The sequence below is a fragment of the Ictalurus punctatus genome, chromosome 2 (genome assembly GCF_001660625.3).
Source record: "Ictalurus punctatus breed USDA103 chromosome 2, Coco_2.0, whole genome shotgun sequence".
In the NCBI taxonomy this organism is placed as follows: domain Eukaryota; kingdom Metazoa; phylum Chordata; class Actinopteri; order Siluriformes; family Ictaluridae; genus Ictalurus; species Ictalurus punctatus.
In genome coordinates, this window is record NC_030417.2 from 27987155 (window position 1) to 28003100 (window position 15946).

Genomic DNA, 15946 nt, shown 5'->3' on the forward strand with positions numbered 1-15946 from the left:
AGGAAGCATCCATTCACAGAGGCAAGGCACCAGACTCTGGTATTCGCAGGCAACCATTTTATTAACCTGTTAACAGTAGGTTAGGTTGAAACTTTATAAAAGACCATTGATCAATGCTGCCATATGAAAAATTATAGACATAATTTTATAAAGTATTTACTTATGTAAATAAGCCATATTGTGCATTTATATTATAATAAACATTCCCTTAAAATAGAACTTTCTCTAGTGGAGTGAGTCCCCTCTCTACTGGCACTATAGGCTACCTATATATATATATATATATATATATAAACAGGATTTTCAATCATTTCTTACATTTCATATTCATAATCAAATTAGTATGGTTTAATATTATAATTTGAAATATGCATTATATTAATTTTAAATATGAATAATTAAGTTCAGCCTAATGAAAATTCCTTTCCACATAGAAAGGAAACTGACCCCCACTATATACACTGCGGACTGAATATCTTCTCATACTATGACATTTTCAAAAAATATATCAATTATAATAATAAAACAGTTGATTTAGACTATATAATGATGCTTACTATGTGTTTACTTTTATACTTACTCTTTTTTATCAACAAATCACAAACCCTATTGGACAACTTTTTTATCTGACGAATCAGTTAGTCATGAGGATACTTGATAGAACACTCGATTACCAGATTCAGCCTTAGCATTCTCAGCTCTTTATTTTGTTCATCACCAGCATTAGCAGGCAAGTTTCCATGTAAACTGCTGCCTTATAATCTCTGATGTTTTTGGTCCAAAAATTTTAAGCAGTTTTTAATTCACTTTAAATCACTGTTTGAAATTGTTAACAATCTTGAGCGAAACAACAATTTATATAACCCTAATCAGCAACTCAAGAGGAGTTACCCATTCAAAAAGTATATTTAGGTATACCATCTGACTCTTAAATTAGAGCTGTGTGTGTGTCTGTGCGTGTCAGCTTTCAGTCCTGAAACCCCGCAGGTCTGAAGCTTTGGGCCCTGACGTCAGGCTCTCGCTCAGATCATGGGATGCTGTACTGATTCGGGCTGACGGAAGCGTCCTTTCCCCTCAGCCATGACATCTTTGATATGTCTGGAATATTTTTTTTCTCTCCTTCTACTTCTTCCCTTCCCTTCATACATCAGTGACCTTTGTATGCCATGGTTGTCCAAGTCAAAGTGCATCAGCCCGAGATATTGTCTTACAAGATGCTTCAGAAGAAAACAATAAAACTGTTTAGAGGAGGTCTGACCTTACCAGAGGGTAGAGTGTATAAGATAGGCTTCTTAGCCAGAGCGCTTTATACGCTGGTGGCGAATGTGATGTCCAGAATGGAATGGATGGCATGCTCCATCTCAATGACGGACTATGCTGAATGCTGATGTTCACACTCACAACTCTGACCAAAGAAATCACACTGAAAATATGAATTCAGCCAAGCAAAAACCAGGACAGCACCGTTCAGTGCTCTACGATGCAGGGTTACTGCATGTACTTTGCAGACATTAATACATGCTTGACTGTTCGAAAACTGTTCAAAGGCCTGAATAAAATGAGCTCTGCTTCCAGGGTAATTACATGTGAGACAGTTAGAGGTTCATGTCAGAATTTCCCTCAGTATGTTCTGGGTACTCGTGTCTGAAACGGTGGACTTTTTAACCATTACCATCCTTCAAAAATGATCATTCATTACACTGAGTCATTCTTAAAGCGCACCTATTATGGTTTTGAAATGTGTCTACTTTTGTTTTAAAGGTCTCCTACAATAGATTTACATGCATATCATTAAGGCCAAAAAACGCTTTAATGTGCACATAATTTAAACTGCAGTATTACCTTTTTTTCCCCAGTGCCACAAACGAATCGTTAAATGATCCGCTCTAAATGATTCATTCTAAACTCCTCCTTTCAGAGAGAATACTCTGCTCTGATTGGTCAGATGTCCCAGTATGTTGTGATCGGTCTACCGCTGTCAGTGAGCAGCCAATGAAGACCAGAGGCGGGGCTTTTTGTTACAAACCTGTAGATTAGTACAGGAAGTAAGGCTGTAATTACTAACGACTCGTTTCAGCTGTTCAGAATCGTTTCCTTTTTTTGGGAGTCAATAACTCCATTTGTCGTGCACTTTGTTTTTGGAACTTCTATATAAAACTACATGAAATATAATATTTGAAAGGTAATATTTGAAAAACCACAATAGGTGCACTTTAATGCTATGGTAATGTGATGTTTAAGGATTGTGGCTTCTAATAAGTGTGTCTTATTGCTTACTAACTACATAAAGGAATCCTGAGCATTATAACAAAAGATACATTTTTCTATCACTTCCAAATACAGTTTAAAAATAGTTTAAGTTAGGAGACTGAATGCTTAAATGTTGTGTATTACGTTCAGTTTTCTGGATTACTTCAAAAAACAAAAGCTTCTTCAGTGCATTTTTTGACCTTTCTATATAAGTGTATACATTTTGAAACTGATTTCTGGTTATTCGCTGCATTAGTTCTCATGGGTTCAAGTAAGTGACAAACCTGAGCTCTGAAGCAGTGCAATCAATAAAATGATTTATATTATAAAGTCGCCCAACAGTTATTAACAGTGCCAGAGGTTTGCTGCTGAATCCAATAAACTGAGATACAGTAGCTGTGGCAGTAGATATTAAAAAAGAGTTCTCCTCTGAACTCCGTCCCTCACTGACCAGAATTGATTTAAATGGCAGACATGGTGAATTTAGCTCATGTGGCAGCCAGCTCTGGATGCGTTTCATGTCCCACTTGCAACGTCATCATGTTAAAGCCTGCCAGGCAATTGCATGCACCTGGGTAGCTCTCAGACAAAATTTGCGGTAGTTAAGCATTCCGAGCATATTTTCACATCTGTTTAAACACATCAAAGCGATATTATTGGATTCTACTTTTGTGCTTTGAAATGAAAATAAATAGCCAAACATATCTGTCAAGGATCTCTTTTATTCCTGTCAGGCTTCTTTGCTCTGAGAGGTGCAAATTGCCACACACCACAGTTAGAACGTTTAACCTCCCAGTCTATCAAAACTCCACAAGCTACTATTAAATCATTCAGGCCACAAGCCTATGCCACATAGGAATTAACGTTTTTTTAAGATTTATACCTCACTGTCATAACAATGGACCTAATTAACTGCTACTAATCTAAAAGTCTAGCGAAGCTGTTAATTTTACAAGGCATTCATAGTCATGGCCTTGGGGGGGAAAGTCCATGCAGACTAAAGTCTCTTCTCTCAACTGCTCCGGTGTTTCAGCTCATCAACAGCAGCCTGAGCAGATGAGGACCCAATATATTTCCTGACTCACAGACAGGAAATCAAACATTTCTGAGATGTTTGATTTGCATGAACAAAATATCACCATCGACCTGGAATTTCCTGAAATGCCAAATAACGAAGTCACACAGCACACGGACTCTTCGAATAAAGACTGCAGGAATGAAGAGATTAGAGGTGAATCACTGACATATACACAGCCTGATTGGCAAGGCATTCACACACATATATTACTGCTGAGGCCAGTGACATGCACACATTTCCTTGTGTAGACATACAGACCCACTGAAGGAGACCACCCCGATACTTTGATTTCTTCCAGGCCATGCCTCATCAGATTTACCATGCAAGGAAGGAAGTTTATTTTGAGGAACTGCAAGTGAGTGACAAAGATCTAGTTATAGACGCATTACTACAGGGTATTGTGGTACAGGCAAAGAGGGGAAAAAAAGGAAAGCAGGGAACATAATGAGGAGACAAATGGTAGCATCATCCAACCATCCAATGCTCCCTGGCTTCTGGCCACACCAATAGGAAGTGCGTTGCATTTGTGCTAATCAATAGCGAGCAGTAAGATGTAAGATGCATCCAGAGGCTCCAAGCCAGGCCGGGGTCTCAACTACCTGCCAAAACCGAGGGAAGATGGGTGAACTGGAAGAGGACAAATGCCGTGAGCAGCGGTGACAAATGCCCACAGCCACAAAGAGCCACAAGAGCCCTTCCATCATTTACCCTTCGCGATGTCAAGACAGAGGAGAGGGAGGTTTCTGCATAGTCCTCCCTATGGTCCAGGAACTGTGGGCTCACAGCATGTTCAGAGGGACTCAGATGATTTTTTCCCCCCTTGAAAGTGGGAACAGACCTCGGGGGGGGATCTTGGTGTACTAGTAATAGTAATCATAATGTACTAGTGCCCTCTTGGTCAGCATGTATAAGAATTGTTTTTTTATATTGAACCATATTGAACAAATATGCGCAGAGACGTGACTGCCGAAGTGAGGACCTGCAACCAGGGTCTCAACCCTACTGTGTCATTGTCCAAGCTTGGGCCATGCACAACTGACTCAACCCTGCAACGGGATTACAGCTAAAATAGGTTCAGCTTCATCACTCTTGGGCAACACTTCTTGTGTAGTACCTGATGCATCATCCCAGCATTAGGCACCACTGTTGAGAATTCGTAGTGTTCTTTTCTGAATTGTTTATTTGCTAAATCAATTTTAATAAAAAAGCATTAACAGGTTTTAATATGACTATCCATGTTAAATACTCAATCCAGACTTGCCAACTGGCTACAAGCCTACTCACAAGCAAATTATCATTAACAGTACGCTAATTAACATTAACTCATTTGTTATGCAAGGCAACTTGGCTGGCTTTCTTGCGTTAAAACAGAAAGAATAATGGCTTTCAGCAGACTATAAACAAGGCCCATGTTATGTACAGTGTGAATGATCATGAAAAGAATATTGGGAATGATGTGTGTTTTGTTGTAGGGATGGGAAAAATAAATGATTCGTCTGTGATCTTTCTTAATTGTTTGTGCACTGATACAACGAAAAAATGTCAAAATGATACTTTTACGTAGGATCACGAATGTATTATTTTTAATGAAAATGTGAACTGTGTCAAAGATCTCAAAATAATCCAAAATAAACATTATGACAGGGTTATTAAATTTCTTCAAGGATTCAGTATTTTTTTTTGACTTGCATTGAAATTGCATTTTAACATTAATTAGCCTGTCGTTTTTTTACTGCCATAAACCACAGCAACGTCAACAACAGTAGCGTTATACACAAGTTATACACAAACAAAAGTTGGGTCACAATATGTCATACTTTTATCATAAATGTTAATGCTTTGTGCTCATTTTATGTATTCACCCACAACAACATCTTCCTGTCACCAAAATGTAGTTACATTTTTTTTTGTTGAATACAGACAAAAATGGACATTCTTTTGCATTGTTTATGATTTTGAAATGAAAAAAAAAAAGGAGTGTTTTCGGTCATAATTTTTCTTGATTAACATTTTGTCGAATAGAATCGAATCGTGAAGCCGGTGTCGTGAATCGAATTGAATCATGAGTGTATCGTTACAGCCCTAGAAATCTGAGTGACCTCCATTCTGATAGTTCTAATGGAAATACAGTGTTGCATCAAAAGTGTGTTGAAATAAAAAGCACTACATAGTTTTACTAGAAAACATGTCATTCAGAATATAGGAGAAAGAAAAAAAACATCAAGAAGCATGTACTAAGAAGCAGTAAAATTTGGTTAGGCTGAAGCCTGGTAGTGAGCTCAGGATGCCCTATTTATGCTTAAGACCATTCTGTCCAAAATTGTCTCTGCATAGACTTGCTTGAAAGGAACTACCACTAATGAAAGCAACAGTTCATGACCAAATCCATGCCATGGTTAGTGACACAGAACTGCACCATGTCCTACTGATGTGTTTTCCAATAAGAGCCAGGTTGTATGGTGGGTAAATTTATCCATTTTAATTGGCTATACCTGGATGAAATCCCTACCTCCTGCAGAACTTGGGGGAACACAACTATACGAGTGGAGCTGAGTGCATTCTTTTATATATTCCTTTGTAGAAAAATGGGTGCTTTTTTATTTTACACGTGAAATAAAGGGGGAAAAAAATCAACAACCAAACTCTGTTTCCCTCCCTCCCTCCCGCCCTCTTTTTCAATCTCTGTCAGTGGTTATATCACTACGTCTCTTTTGCCTGTGCCTTTTTTTTTGCTACTTTATTCACAAGACAAGAATAAGCTCACAGTATCCCAAGGGAGGGAGACTGAATGAGAGAGGAGCTGTAGCAGGCTTTGTTTCTCATTGCAGTTTTCTTTGAGCTGATGTGCTCTGTTCTTTAAATGTTTACACTGAAAAGCCCAGGGGCTGAAACAAGCCTGCATGCACTGAGCAAATGACACAGTCACAATTCCACCATATTTCCATATTTCCTTCTTCGGTACAGTTGAGCCATCCCAAGGTAGTCCTAACCATCCCAAGCTCTGTATGAATCAGTGAACAAGGTCTGTTCCTAGGAAACAGGCTGGTTTGACTGCTCGGCGCTGGCTGAGCATCCGCCCCTCACCATGTGAGGACACACCCAACAATCTCACTGTCGCTCTCTTCTTAATATTTCACTTCACTGCATACAATTCACCAACCCACTCATTTTAAACTCTATTTACAGTTTGGCAACAATGTACAAATTATACCCTGCTGGTTATATTGTAATTTGCCATGACCCCCCCCACCCCCCAAGCAAGTTCGCATGTAGAACATTTATTAAGCGTATTACACCCTAGGGGTCTTCTGCTTCCACTGTCAGTAAACAACCCAACACGGAAAGAAAACTCACTTTACGGCTTTGATTTAAATGAGCCTTGAAGTAGTGGGTTTTCTGTGGAATTATTGGTACCCCCTCCATCAAGTATTTAATCTAGAAGTACATACCATCACTCTTCCTTCGTTTTCTATTCTTCCTACTTCTTCTTTTTTTTTTGTCCTTTCTTCATTTCTTTTCCACCTTATCAGATTATATCAAATGAATCGTTTTACTCACGTATCCGGAATGGTTTTGATCACATCAAGACGTAAAGGACTTTAATATGCTATCTATTTCACAAAGGGGAATTTTATGAACTGGGTTGCGAAAGAACTGACTAAATCCGCATAGAAAATGGGCAAATTTGAGCCGGCAGCCGTTGTAAACAGTGAAATAATGGAATGGGTTTTTTCACAGCATGGCAGTACAGAAGCTCCGTGGGCAGAGAATCACATCTCTTTGGGGGTGACATTACATGGCATCGTGTCATGGCCTTGGTGCTAGACATGGCGCATTCTGCCCCACATCCACACTGACAGTCATACCCCTGCAGCTCATGCCAATTACCGGGCAGGGCCTTGTGTGCCAAGGCCTAAAGTCCAAACTAATCTGATTACACTCCCATTCTGAACCACAAACACAGTTTTGCCGCTCGAGTGAGTCGGTTAAAAGGCCTCCTGAAGCGTGCACATGCAGAGGCGACATTCCCTCTCCTATCAGACTGCTATCGATCCTCTGGCAAATTAACCAGGAGCCAAAACAAAGAAGAGCATTTGACATTCCATCTACACAGCAGTATATGCGGGTCACCGGGGTACATGATTTCCTGCTGATTTCACTATTCTCCTGACCAACCTCTGCACCCTGACTGGATGAATGAACGGTGCAAGACGGTGCAAGACTGTGGCAGTAGACATGGTTCAGCAGGGCACCGGCTGGCGAGTCACAGCTAGAATCAGGCTTCATCCAGATTCACCCCGGACTTTGGAGCAGTTGGAAACAGATGGGGTTTTTTTTTTAAAGTCACTAGGCATCTGTTCCCATTCGAAAACCCAGCCTTGGAGACATGTAATTAAATAAGTGTCACACAGAATGCTGATAAATATGCCACAAAAAAATGTGTGTGTGCGTGCATAATTATGGCATGGCAATGGGAGTACCATATCCCTCCTTGCTCATTACAACACTTACGGGACATCAAACCCAGACCTTGTGGGGAACAAGCAGAAAGAGTGGGAATCTCTAAGGTCTAAACTCTAAGTAAAATCTGAGTAAATCGTAAACTTGTGTTATTCTGACCTTTTTATGCACAAACTAATGTGTGCTGACGACTTGACGTATACGCATGTGCTTTTTTTTTATTTTATTTGCGTGTGGTTGCATTTGTAGAGGATCTTAAATGAACAACAGAATAGAATGCCTGTAATCATGTCAGGATTTGAGTATTTCAAAAGAATGACTTTTCTGAGCAATGCTGGATTATCAAATATAATCACAAGATTTAATGATTGTGAAATGTCAGAAAGCTGTCGCTTGAATTTTCCGTCTTGGACTCGCAGAATGTCAATGCTGAAACCATGATTTCTTCCAAACACATGGTTATGCACACCCAGACTCACACAAGTATATTAGACTAAACCGCGAAAATGTACTCCGAGATCCTCACCACCACTTGACCTCTTTGTGATTTTTCTTGCACAAGGTGAAAATCGTGACATCAGAGGTTTATTTTCTTAAGACATCTAAGTGAATATAAAATAAGCTGGCATGTGTGCCACTGTTGGAGCAGGTTCCTGCGCGGACTTTGTCAGGTTTCCCCATTTGAATTAAAGCACGGCAAACTGTTAATGCAGCAGGAGAATTGTGTTTGTCTCTCGGTACAGGGGAAAAAAAAACAGACAAACACAAGACACCTCTGCTTCTCCAGGGACCCGTTCAGCTTTCACGCTCCCCTAATTTATGCAACCCTCTGAGCTCCAGACGCTCTGTGAGGATGACTGAGCCCATTCTATTTACCACAGCGAGGCAGTGGCATGGAGGCTCATTAGCGAGCAGGCCCAGAATAAATACTCCAGCTTTGTGAGAGGAGAGCGAGAGAGAGCATGAAACAGAGTAAGCTGGTGGCTCTGATACCACCTTCTGTGAAGGATCATGCCACTTTCTGGCTCTGCTCCTGGTGAGCACCCTCTCCTAAGAGGAGCCCCAAGTTACCTGTGCAGTCTCACACCTCCAAGGAGCCCCAAGTGGATTCCCATAATTGCTTATCAGCACACAGTGGCAGTGAGAACATTTTCACTCTCTGGTCATTGACTGACTGGAGGGTGGTGGCCTTTTAATCTCTAGTTCCTGCTCCCTTAAAGCCATTCAAGGACATAGAAGGCAAGGTCAAGGTTTAAATCAATAAGGGAAAAAAACGAGAGATTCTAAACAAACTCTGAGTAGTGATTTTCTAGCCTACGCAACCAGAGCAGGAAGCTAATAAGTGGCCATGCCACTGTGCCATGCATAATCAGGTATGTCTGAGTAATTCTCCTTTAAGGCTGGCAGCGTTTGGATAATAGTGTGACTTGTTCAAAGACAGACGAAGCTGAAGGATTATGCTGCTTTCAGCAAAGGGGTGCTTAAAGTATTGTGATTATCAAATGCACAATACCAGATCCGAGCCACTTTGCAGTTAATGAATCACCGAGACATGTACTTTGAGGTCCGTCGAACAAAATGGATCACTGGACTGTATATCAACCATCTGTCTCAGGACAGCTGGATGATTTTTACAGCAACTAAGGGACCCCACTGACAAAGCAAAACATGTCGAAAGGTCAAATCTCCTCAAGACCAAAATGGAAAGTCATTTGATTTGCTGAAAAATGGCAATCACTGCCATTTCTGATCCAAAAACATGACAGCAGCTTAATCTTCAGAGGTCAACCTGCTGCTTTACTGGCACATGAATGGCAACCGTCTCACACAACGACCTGAAGAATGAGAAAACGCTTTGCAGTGATTCAACCAGCAGTATGGTGTAAATGGGCCATTTGAGCATGTTACAGCTATGATTCAGAACGCTCCAGGAAGCTTGGACAGTATTGCTAGACTGTGTGGTTACTAGCTCAATCGGGCTATTTGTAATCACAGTGAGATATAATTTAAATATATACATACAGTATACTCATTCAGTGCCCACAGTATTGGGTGCATACACATATCTGCTGTTTTATCAAGGAACCATTTTCGTTACTTTGTAGGTATATAAATATCGAATGATGCCCATCTTTTGCATTAGGCAATTCATCACCCCCTCTACTTTATCTATCAGTAGTGATGGGAAGTTCTGATCATTTTACTGACTCGGATCTTTGAATCTCGTTCTGCAAAATGAACGAATCTTTTTTCGAGTCATTTCGTTCATTTCTGCTGAATATAATTAAAATGTTACATGTTAAATTCCCCAGCACATCTAGTACTTACGCCAAAAATAAACTATAGGCTAACGCAGCCAAGGCTGAATTATGAGAAAGAGAAATGATTAATTAATAGCTTAGAATTAGGTCTTCGGGCGATGCAGTCTGTTAGTTCACCTCACCTCACCTCCCGATCCGAGTCGTTCTTTCATTTTTCACGTCACATCCGTCACGTCTGTTCCACGGAAACAGAAATGATTACTTCACGTCTTGAGTCTTCGGGTCCGAGTCGTTCGTTCATCCCGTGACCGCCCCGTAGGCTGAATCCCGCGGGGCTGTGACGTAATGAATGAACGACTCGAACCTGAAGACTCGAGACGTGAACTAGTCATTTCTGTTTCCTGTACAGAACCCATGTGGATGTTGCAGCGCATGTGCAGCGCAACTCATTACTAAAGATTCGTTCAAAATGAACGAACCGTTCATGAACGACACATCACGATCCATCAGTGGAAAAAGCCCTCCATACTGACACGGTAGTGTGTGTAAGAACTGGTAAGAACGTATAAGGAATAAGAGGGGTTTTGAACACACCTACCTTGTTGGTCCATGTTGTAGACAGTTAGTTTATTTATCCTTGTACAGTTTGTCTTAAGCGTTATCTGACCACTCACTACCGTGTCACCGCTGTGCTGAGAATGGTCCACCGCTCAAATCAAATCTGCTCACTAGTGGTCCTGTGGTGGTCTTTCCACTGATGGACAGAGGAGAGCTGGGCTGACAAATTATACATAGCAACAGATGGACCAGAGTCAGTAATTTCCTACAAAGTGCACCTTAACGTCCAGGAAGTGCAGCTACAGGGCAAATAAAGTGGCCACTCTACAAGTGCTTTTTCTCTCCAAGAAGCCATATTTACCAAAAAAAAATATTCTGTGTTAAAAACGAGCTGGATTTAGGTCACATGACCACTGTTTAAAAGTAAAGAAGGGAATCTGATCTCTATGTCCATGAAGAAGACTCCACAACCCGTTATGTGTGTGTGCGTGTGTGTGTGTGTGTGTGTGTGTGTGTCATATTCGAAACAAAACACACCTTTATTTGACAGTCTTGACAGGTTTGTATGTTAAAAATGCTAATGTCGCTCACAGCATCCCAGCCCACTGAGGCGACTCTTAACGAGGATGGAGCGAATGCTTTTTAAACAAACAAACAAACAAATAAATAAATAAATCAAAAGAGTGTCCAAACTCGAAGTCGTTTCCAAATTGAAAACACCCGCGTCCTTACCTTGAGCATGTGTGAGGTGAAAAACGGAAAACAGCAGAATCCAGCCGGTCCCCCGCTTCAGGGTGAACAAACAGCCGGACATTTTCCTCAGAGTCTCTGAGAGAGAGAGAGAGAGAGAGAGAGAGAGAACGAGAGAGAGAGAGAGGACGTGTTGCTCGGAAGTCAGTGCCACTTTTTCCCTGCGCGCGCGCTCGGAGAGATTGCGGTGCGTCACGCGCGCTCAGTCTGTCTGAATGAATGTGAATAAACCCGAATAAGGCTGGTTGAAGAATTAGACGGACTGCACAGTAACGCGTCTGCTCGTTAGTATCCCGGGTTCCGTTAAAAAGTTGCTGGAAAAGAGTTCAATCTGTCGACTCCACACAAACCAGCGAGCAGACAGACTGCCTCAGCGTAAAGCCGCCTTCGGTGAAGTTGTGTCGCGCGCGAGATTCCATTCCAGTCCGCGAGGGAGAGATGGCGGTGTAGAATCAGCGAGCCGCGCAAACAACTGGAGGAAAAACAAGGGCGATCCCGTTCGCTTTGGCATATGTATTCCCCCCCACCCTCAGCGTTCGCCGTACACCCTGAGCTCAGCTCAGCCACGAGTAATTGTACGGGTGCGGGTGAATGAGTGAGGCAGCCGGCGCTGGAATAGGATCGCCACCGTGCGGCGCGTGGCCGAAGTGCGTGACCCTCACCTTGAGGACTGCACATTCACGCTTTAGCGCAGAGGTGTGTTTTCCCAGCTCGAGCAGATTAAATATATTGGCTGTCTGGGATGCCTGGGGAGTGCTGACGACATTAAGAAGCACTGCCTTAGTGTAGTCTACTTAGTGCTAAATGTGCATTACTTTTTGGTTGTTGTTGTTGTTTTGTTTTAAACAAAGCACACACGTTTCCACACGTGTACCATTTATGACAGCTCCAAGTCATTAGAGATATTCCAGCAGGTAGCCACTCTGGAAAAAAAGAAAAGAAAAAAAAAAACCTTACCACACCAATTGCCACTCCAACTCTGACTTAGAGGTCTGAAAGGACTATGAAATTCATACAGCCTCAGGCCTATTGAAGCTAAGTGAATATAATCATCAATGTAAGGTATAGTTATTTTGACCAACTCTCTCAGAAAGTCAATGCATTAATGTCACTATGTGGCCATTTATTTCATATCCAGGAACAAATCAAGTATTCTGCAAACGTACTTTTCCCTATAAACATAATTAGGTGCTGCCACCTCTCTTGCCCCCGTTGCTTAGAAATACGAACATGAAACTGCATCATTATCCATACCTCTTTATTTCCTTTCCTCATTCTTTTCCTTTGTAGTTCTTTATTTAATAGCTCTACAGTTTTTAATTTGGCTGATCTGCTAATTAAGTACAAATATCAGTTGATTGTTTGATGCACTATAGCTTGCTTCACACTCGTTTTGTGCTAAACACATCAGCACAAGCAAAGAGATTTGTTAGCAAACTACCTAGCTAAGAAGACTGTCTTCAGTCTTCATTCCTACCAACGTGGCCAGTTTTTGGTTGTTGGCTTTTTTTTTTAATGTTAGCATTAAAAAATGTAACTGAAACTAACTAACTAGCATAATTTTTTGCATCTAGCTAATAACCTACACTCTTAGAATAACAGTCCGTAGGGGATTTCACATTGGGTTTTTTTTTTTTTTTTTTTGTGATTGTTGCAGCCAAAGACGCTTGATTATGATAATGCTTTCTCTTTTTTTTTTTTCAAAATTTGCACTGCAATTTGAGTTTTTTTGTGCTTGTTTTGCAGAAAAGTAATTGGTAAATGAGACCTTTTATCTGTACTCATGTTTGACACACATGAATTGAAGAGGGCTTTGGATGAATGCTCATTCTCATGACATCACATGACACGTCTTGGACAATACCAATGGAAATTTTGCAGTAATTTTGAAAAATTGCAAGTTCCTGCAATTATTGCACAGTTTCCTCGATTTTGCGCTCATTTCTGAGACTGCAAAATCGCTAAATCCTGGAGGGACTGGAAAAGGGGTTCTTCAAGAGGTACTTTGTATAATTAAGGTTTTTAGTTTCCTTAAAATCTTCAAGGTTGGGTTCCTTAAAATTTCTAAGGGTTCCAGATTGAATCATTTTAAAGTATAAACCAAAAGACGATGAGCAAATAATGGCTATCAAGAAAGCAAGAACAATAACTGATTTGATGGTGAATATCTTTTTGACTGAGGAACTATGGTGCATTTTCACTTGAAACATAAGACCTTTATCCTTTTGGAGCTGAGTCTTTATACTCTCTCAAAAAAAAAAAAAAAAAAAAAAAGGTTCCATCAAACACCCTGAAAGGTTTTTTGTTTGGTTTATTCTGGGTGGTAGAGGGCTTAAATGTTCCATGTACCAGTGTTTCCATGTACCAGTTTCCATTTAAAGCTAAAATCATCCGAACAATGTATGAGTGACCCCATCTTTCTTAGAGGGTGCATGCCACCTGAGACTAATGTCTGTCCTAAAATGTAGCCTAATTGTGCTCCAAGTGTACTTTATTTAGGTCAATTCCTTAAAGATTTAAGCTAGCTATAGGGCAGTGTTTCCCATTGCAGTTCTCAGAGACCTCAGATAGCATTTATATTTAATCTGTTTAATCTGTTCCAGCTTCTACACACCTGAGCCAGGTAATTAAAGCTGGAGAATACTGACCTTGCTCCGGTAAGTTAGGAGATGGAACACAAGAAAAACTCCGGACTGCCTGGAGGTCCCTGAGGACTGCTACAAGGTTGCTTACACAAAAGTGCATACAGTAGTATTTTTCAATAACTGTCCTTTGTATCACTTGCCTTAAAAGAAATGAAAGGCAGTCTTAGAGCACACAGTCTGCTCACACTAATGTACATTGTGGCCTCATACTTTAAAACTAGTCTATATGATTTAGGCTTAATTTAAAAGCATGAAATGTTCGTCTTCTATTTGAAGCTTCTAAGTAAGCGTTATCTACATTTAACTTGAAAATCTGTTAATCCAGTAAATTGAATTTCACTAGAGTAACGCACTTCTTTAGATGTGTGATACCAAAAAGGAAACATTAAAATGTAACAGAGCAAGGTAGATTTTGTCAGTGGAGGGACAGAGAGTTTTGAATTCTTCCCCCGGCAATATTAGTAACTCCCTCTCAGAAACTCACAGACTCAGTTCCTGCTTTGATCCTGAGAGCTCAAATCTGGTTTTGAATTCTGAATAGCTTGATTACCAGGCATAGTCACGACTCATATATCTGTGCCACTGTGCGGGTCACATTCAAAAAGTAGACTGAATCAGGCAAAGACGTTGGAAAAATAAAAAAGATCATAATTATCCTCCTCATACTTGGTAAAATAGGAGTTTTGTTGATAGTGGCAGTGATGAGTCATGGTCATCATGCTGATCAAGATTACAAGAGAACACAAAGGCATCAGTAATGTGTATAGCATCTTCAGCTTCTGGATAGCAACACTATAATTCTAAATGATGAAAGGCTTAGATTTAGGGTGTACCAAAGAGGATTTCCAACAACATTTTGAATAAGAATGAGTATCATAAAGCAAATTGTTTGTTCCACCCCCAATAGCACTAACATCTGTTCCTGTCTGGGGAAGAAAACACAACCAATACAAGTGCTACTGTATTAAACAAAGCCTATGGTTTCTATATGGTTCTATAAGCTATGAGGGTGTGGTTTAAATAGATAATGCCCATTTGAGGCAGTACTTCAGATGGTTCTGTTGGTTGAAACCAGTGGCATTGTGTCCCTGCCCTGGTTTCCTCAAGGAGATGCCTATCTGGTAATGAGGCAATATGTTGCTGGCGGAGGTCTATGCCATGTGTGTGTGCCTGCAGAGTGCTCCACTCTGTCATGCTCGCCTCTCTTCTTGGTAGCATCTGAAATTGCATACCTCTAAGTAATATTACAACATACTTCAGAGAAATGAGTGCCCAAAACCATACGGTTCATTAAATAGCATAAGGGGAAAAAATGGACACTTTCTATTATACAGTGGATATAAAAAGTCTGCACCTACCCCTACTAAAATTGTAGGTTTCTGTGATGTAAAAAAAAAAAAAAGAAGAAGAAGAAGAAAGAAAGAAAGAAAAAAATAACAAGATGACCCTTGTCAGATATTTTTCTACATTCATAAAGTGATGTGATATATAGGCTATAGTTTTTTAAAAATATAGGCTTTTCTATGTATTTCCAGAAGTAAAGTTTTAACATTTTGAATTCTGGTTCCTCTCAAAAGTGAAAAGAGAGAAAATTGCATTTCATGTTTTCATTACATCTCCACTGAAAGATGACCTGCCACCCTCATCAGGTATAACCTGATCTACTTATAGAAAAAGAAAAAAAAACATTTCTGCCAAATGTTAAATCATTAACATCAATCTCTGTCTCATCACCTGAGGTAGAAGTTACAGCATTTAAACAGCTCTTCACTCGACTGACCTCTGTTCATCCTAACATTTAGTGTGGAAATAATCAATGATTAATTCATTCAGTTCTGTTCTGTTTGCTAAATTCTTGCTTTTGGAGACCATCACACAAATGTGGCACTATAGTATGTCTAAAAAGTATTACTGCTTTGTAGCCTGGTAGAAAAGTACAGTAT

At 40.3% G+C, this 15946-nt stretch overlaps 1 protein-coding gene across 2 annotated transcripts in view; it reads right to left on the minus strand.

The window, feature by feature from the left end:
* The window catches only part of sdk2a (sidekick cell adhesion molecule 2a), a 165439-nt gene extending 153483 nt beyond the window's left edge, over positions 1–11956 (minus strand). For both annotated transcript variants that reach the window (XM_017461828.3, XM_047149719.2), the window contains exon 1: positions 11341–11956. In XM_017461828.3, the coding sequence (XP_017317317.1) occupies positions 11341–11422 (82 nt within the window). In that variant the 5' untranslated portion in view covers positions 11423–11956. The remainder of the gene's footprint in view (positions 1–11340) is intronic.
* Positions 11957–15946: the final 3990 nt, after the last annotated feature.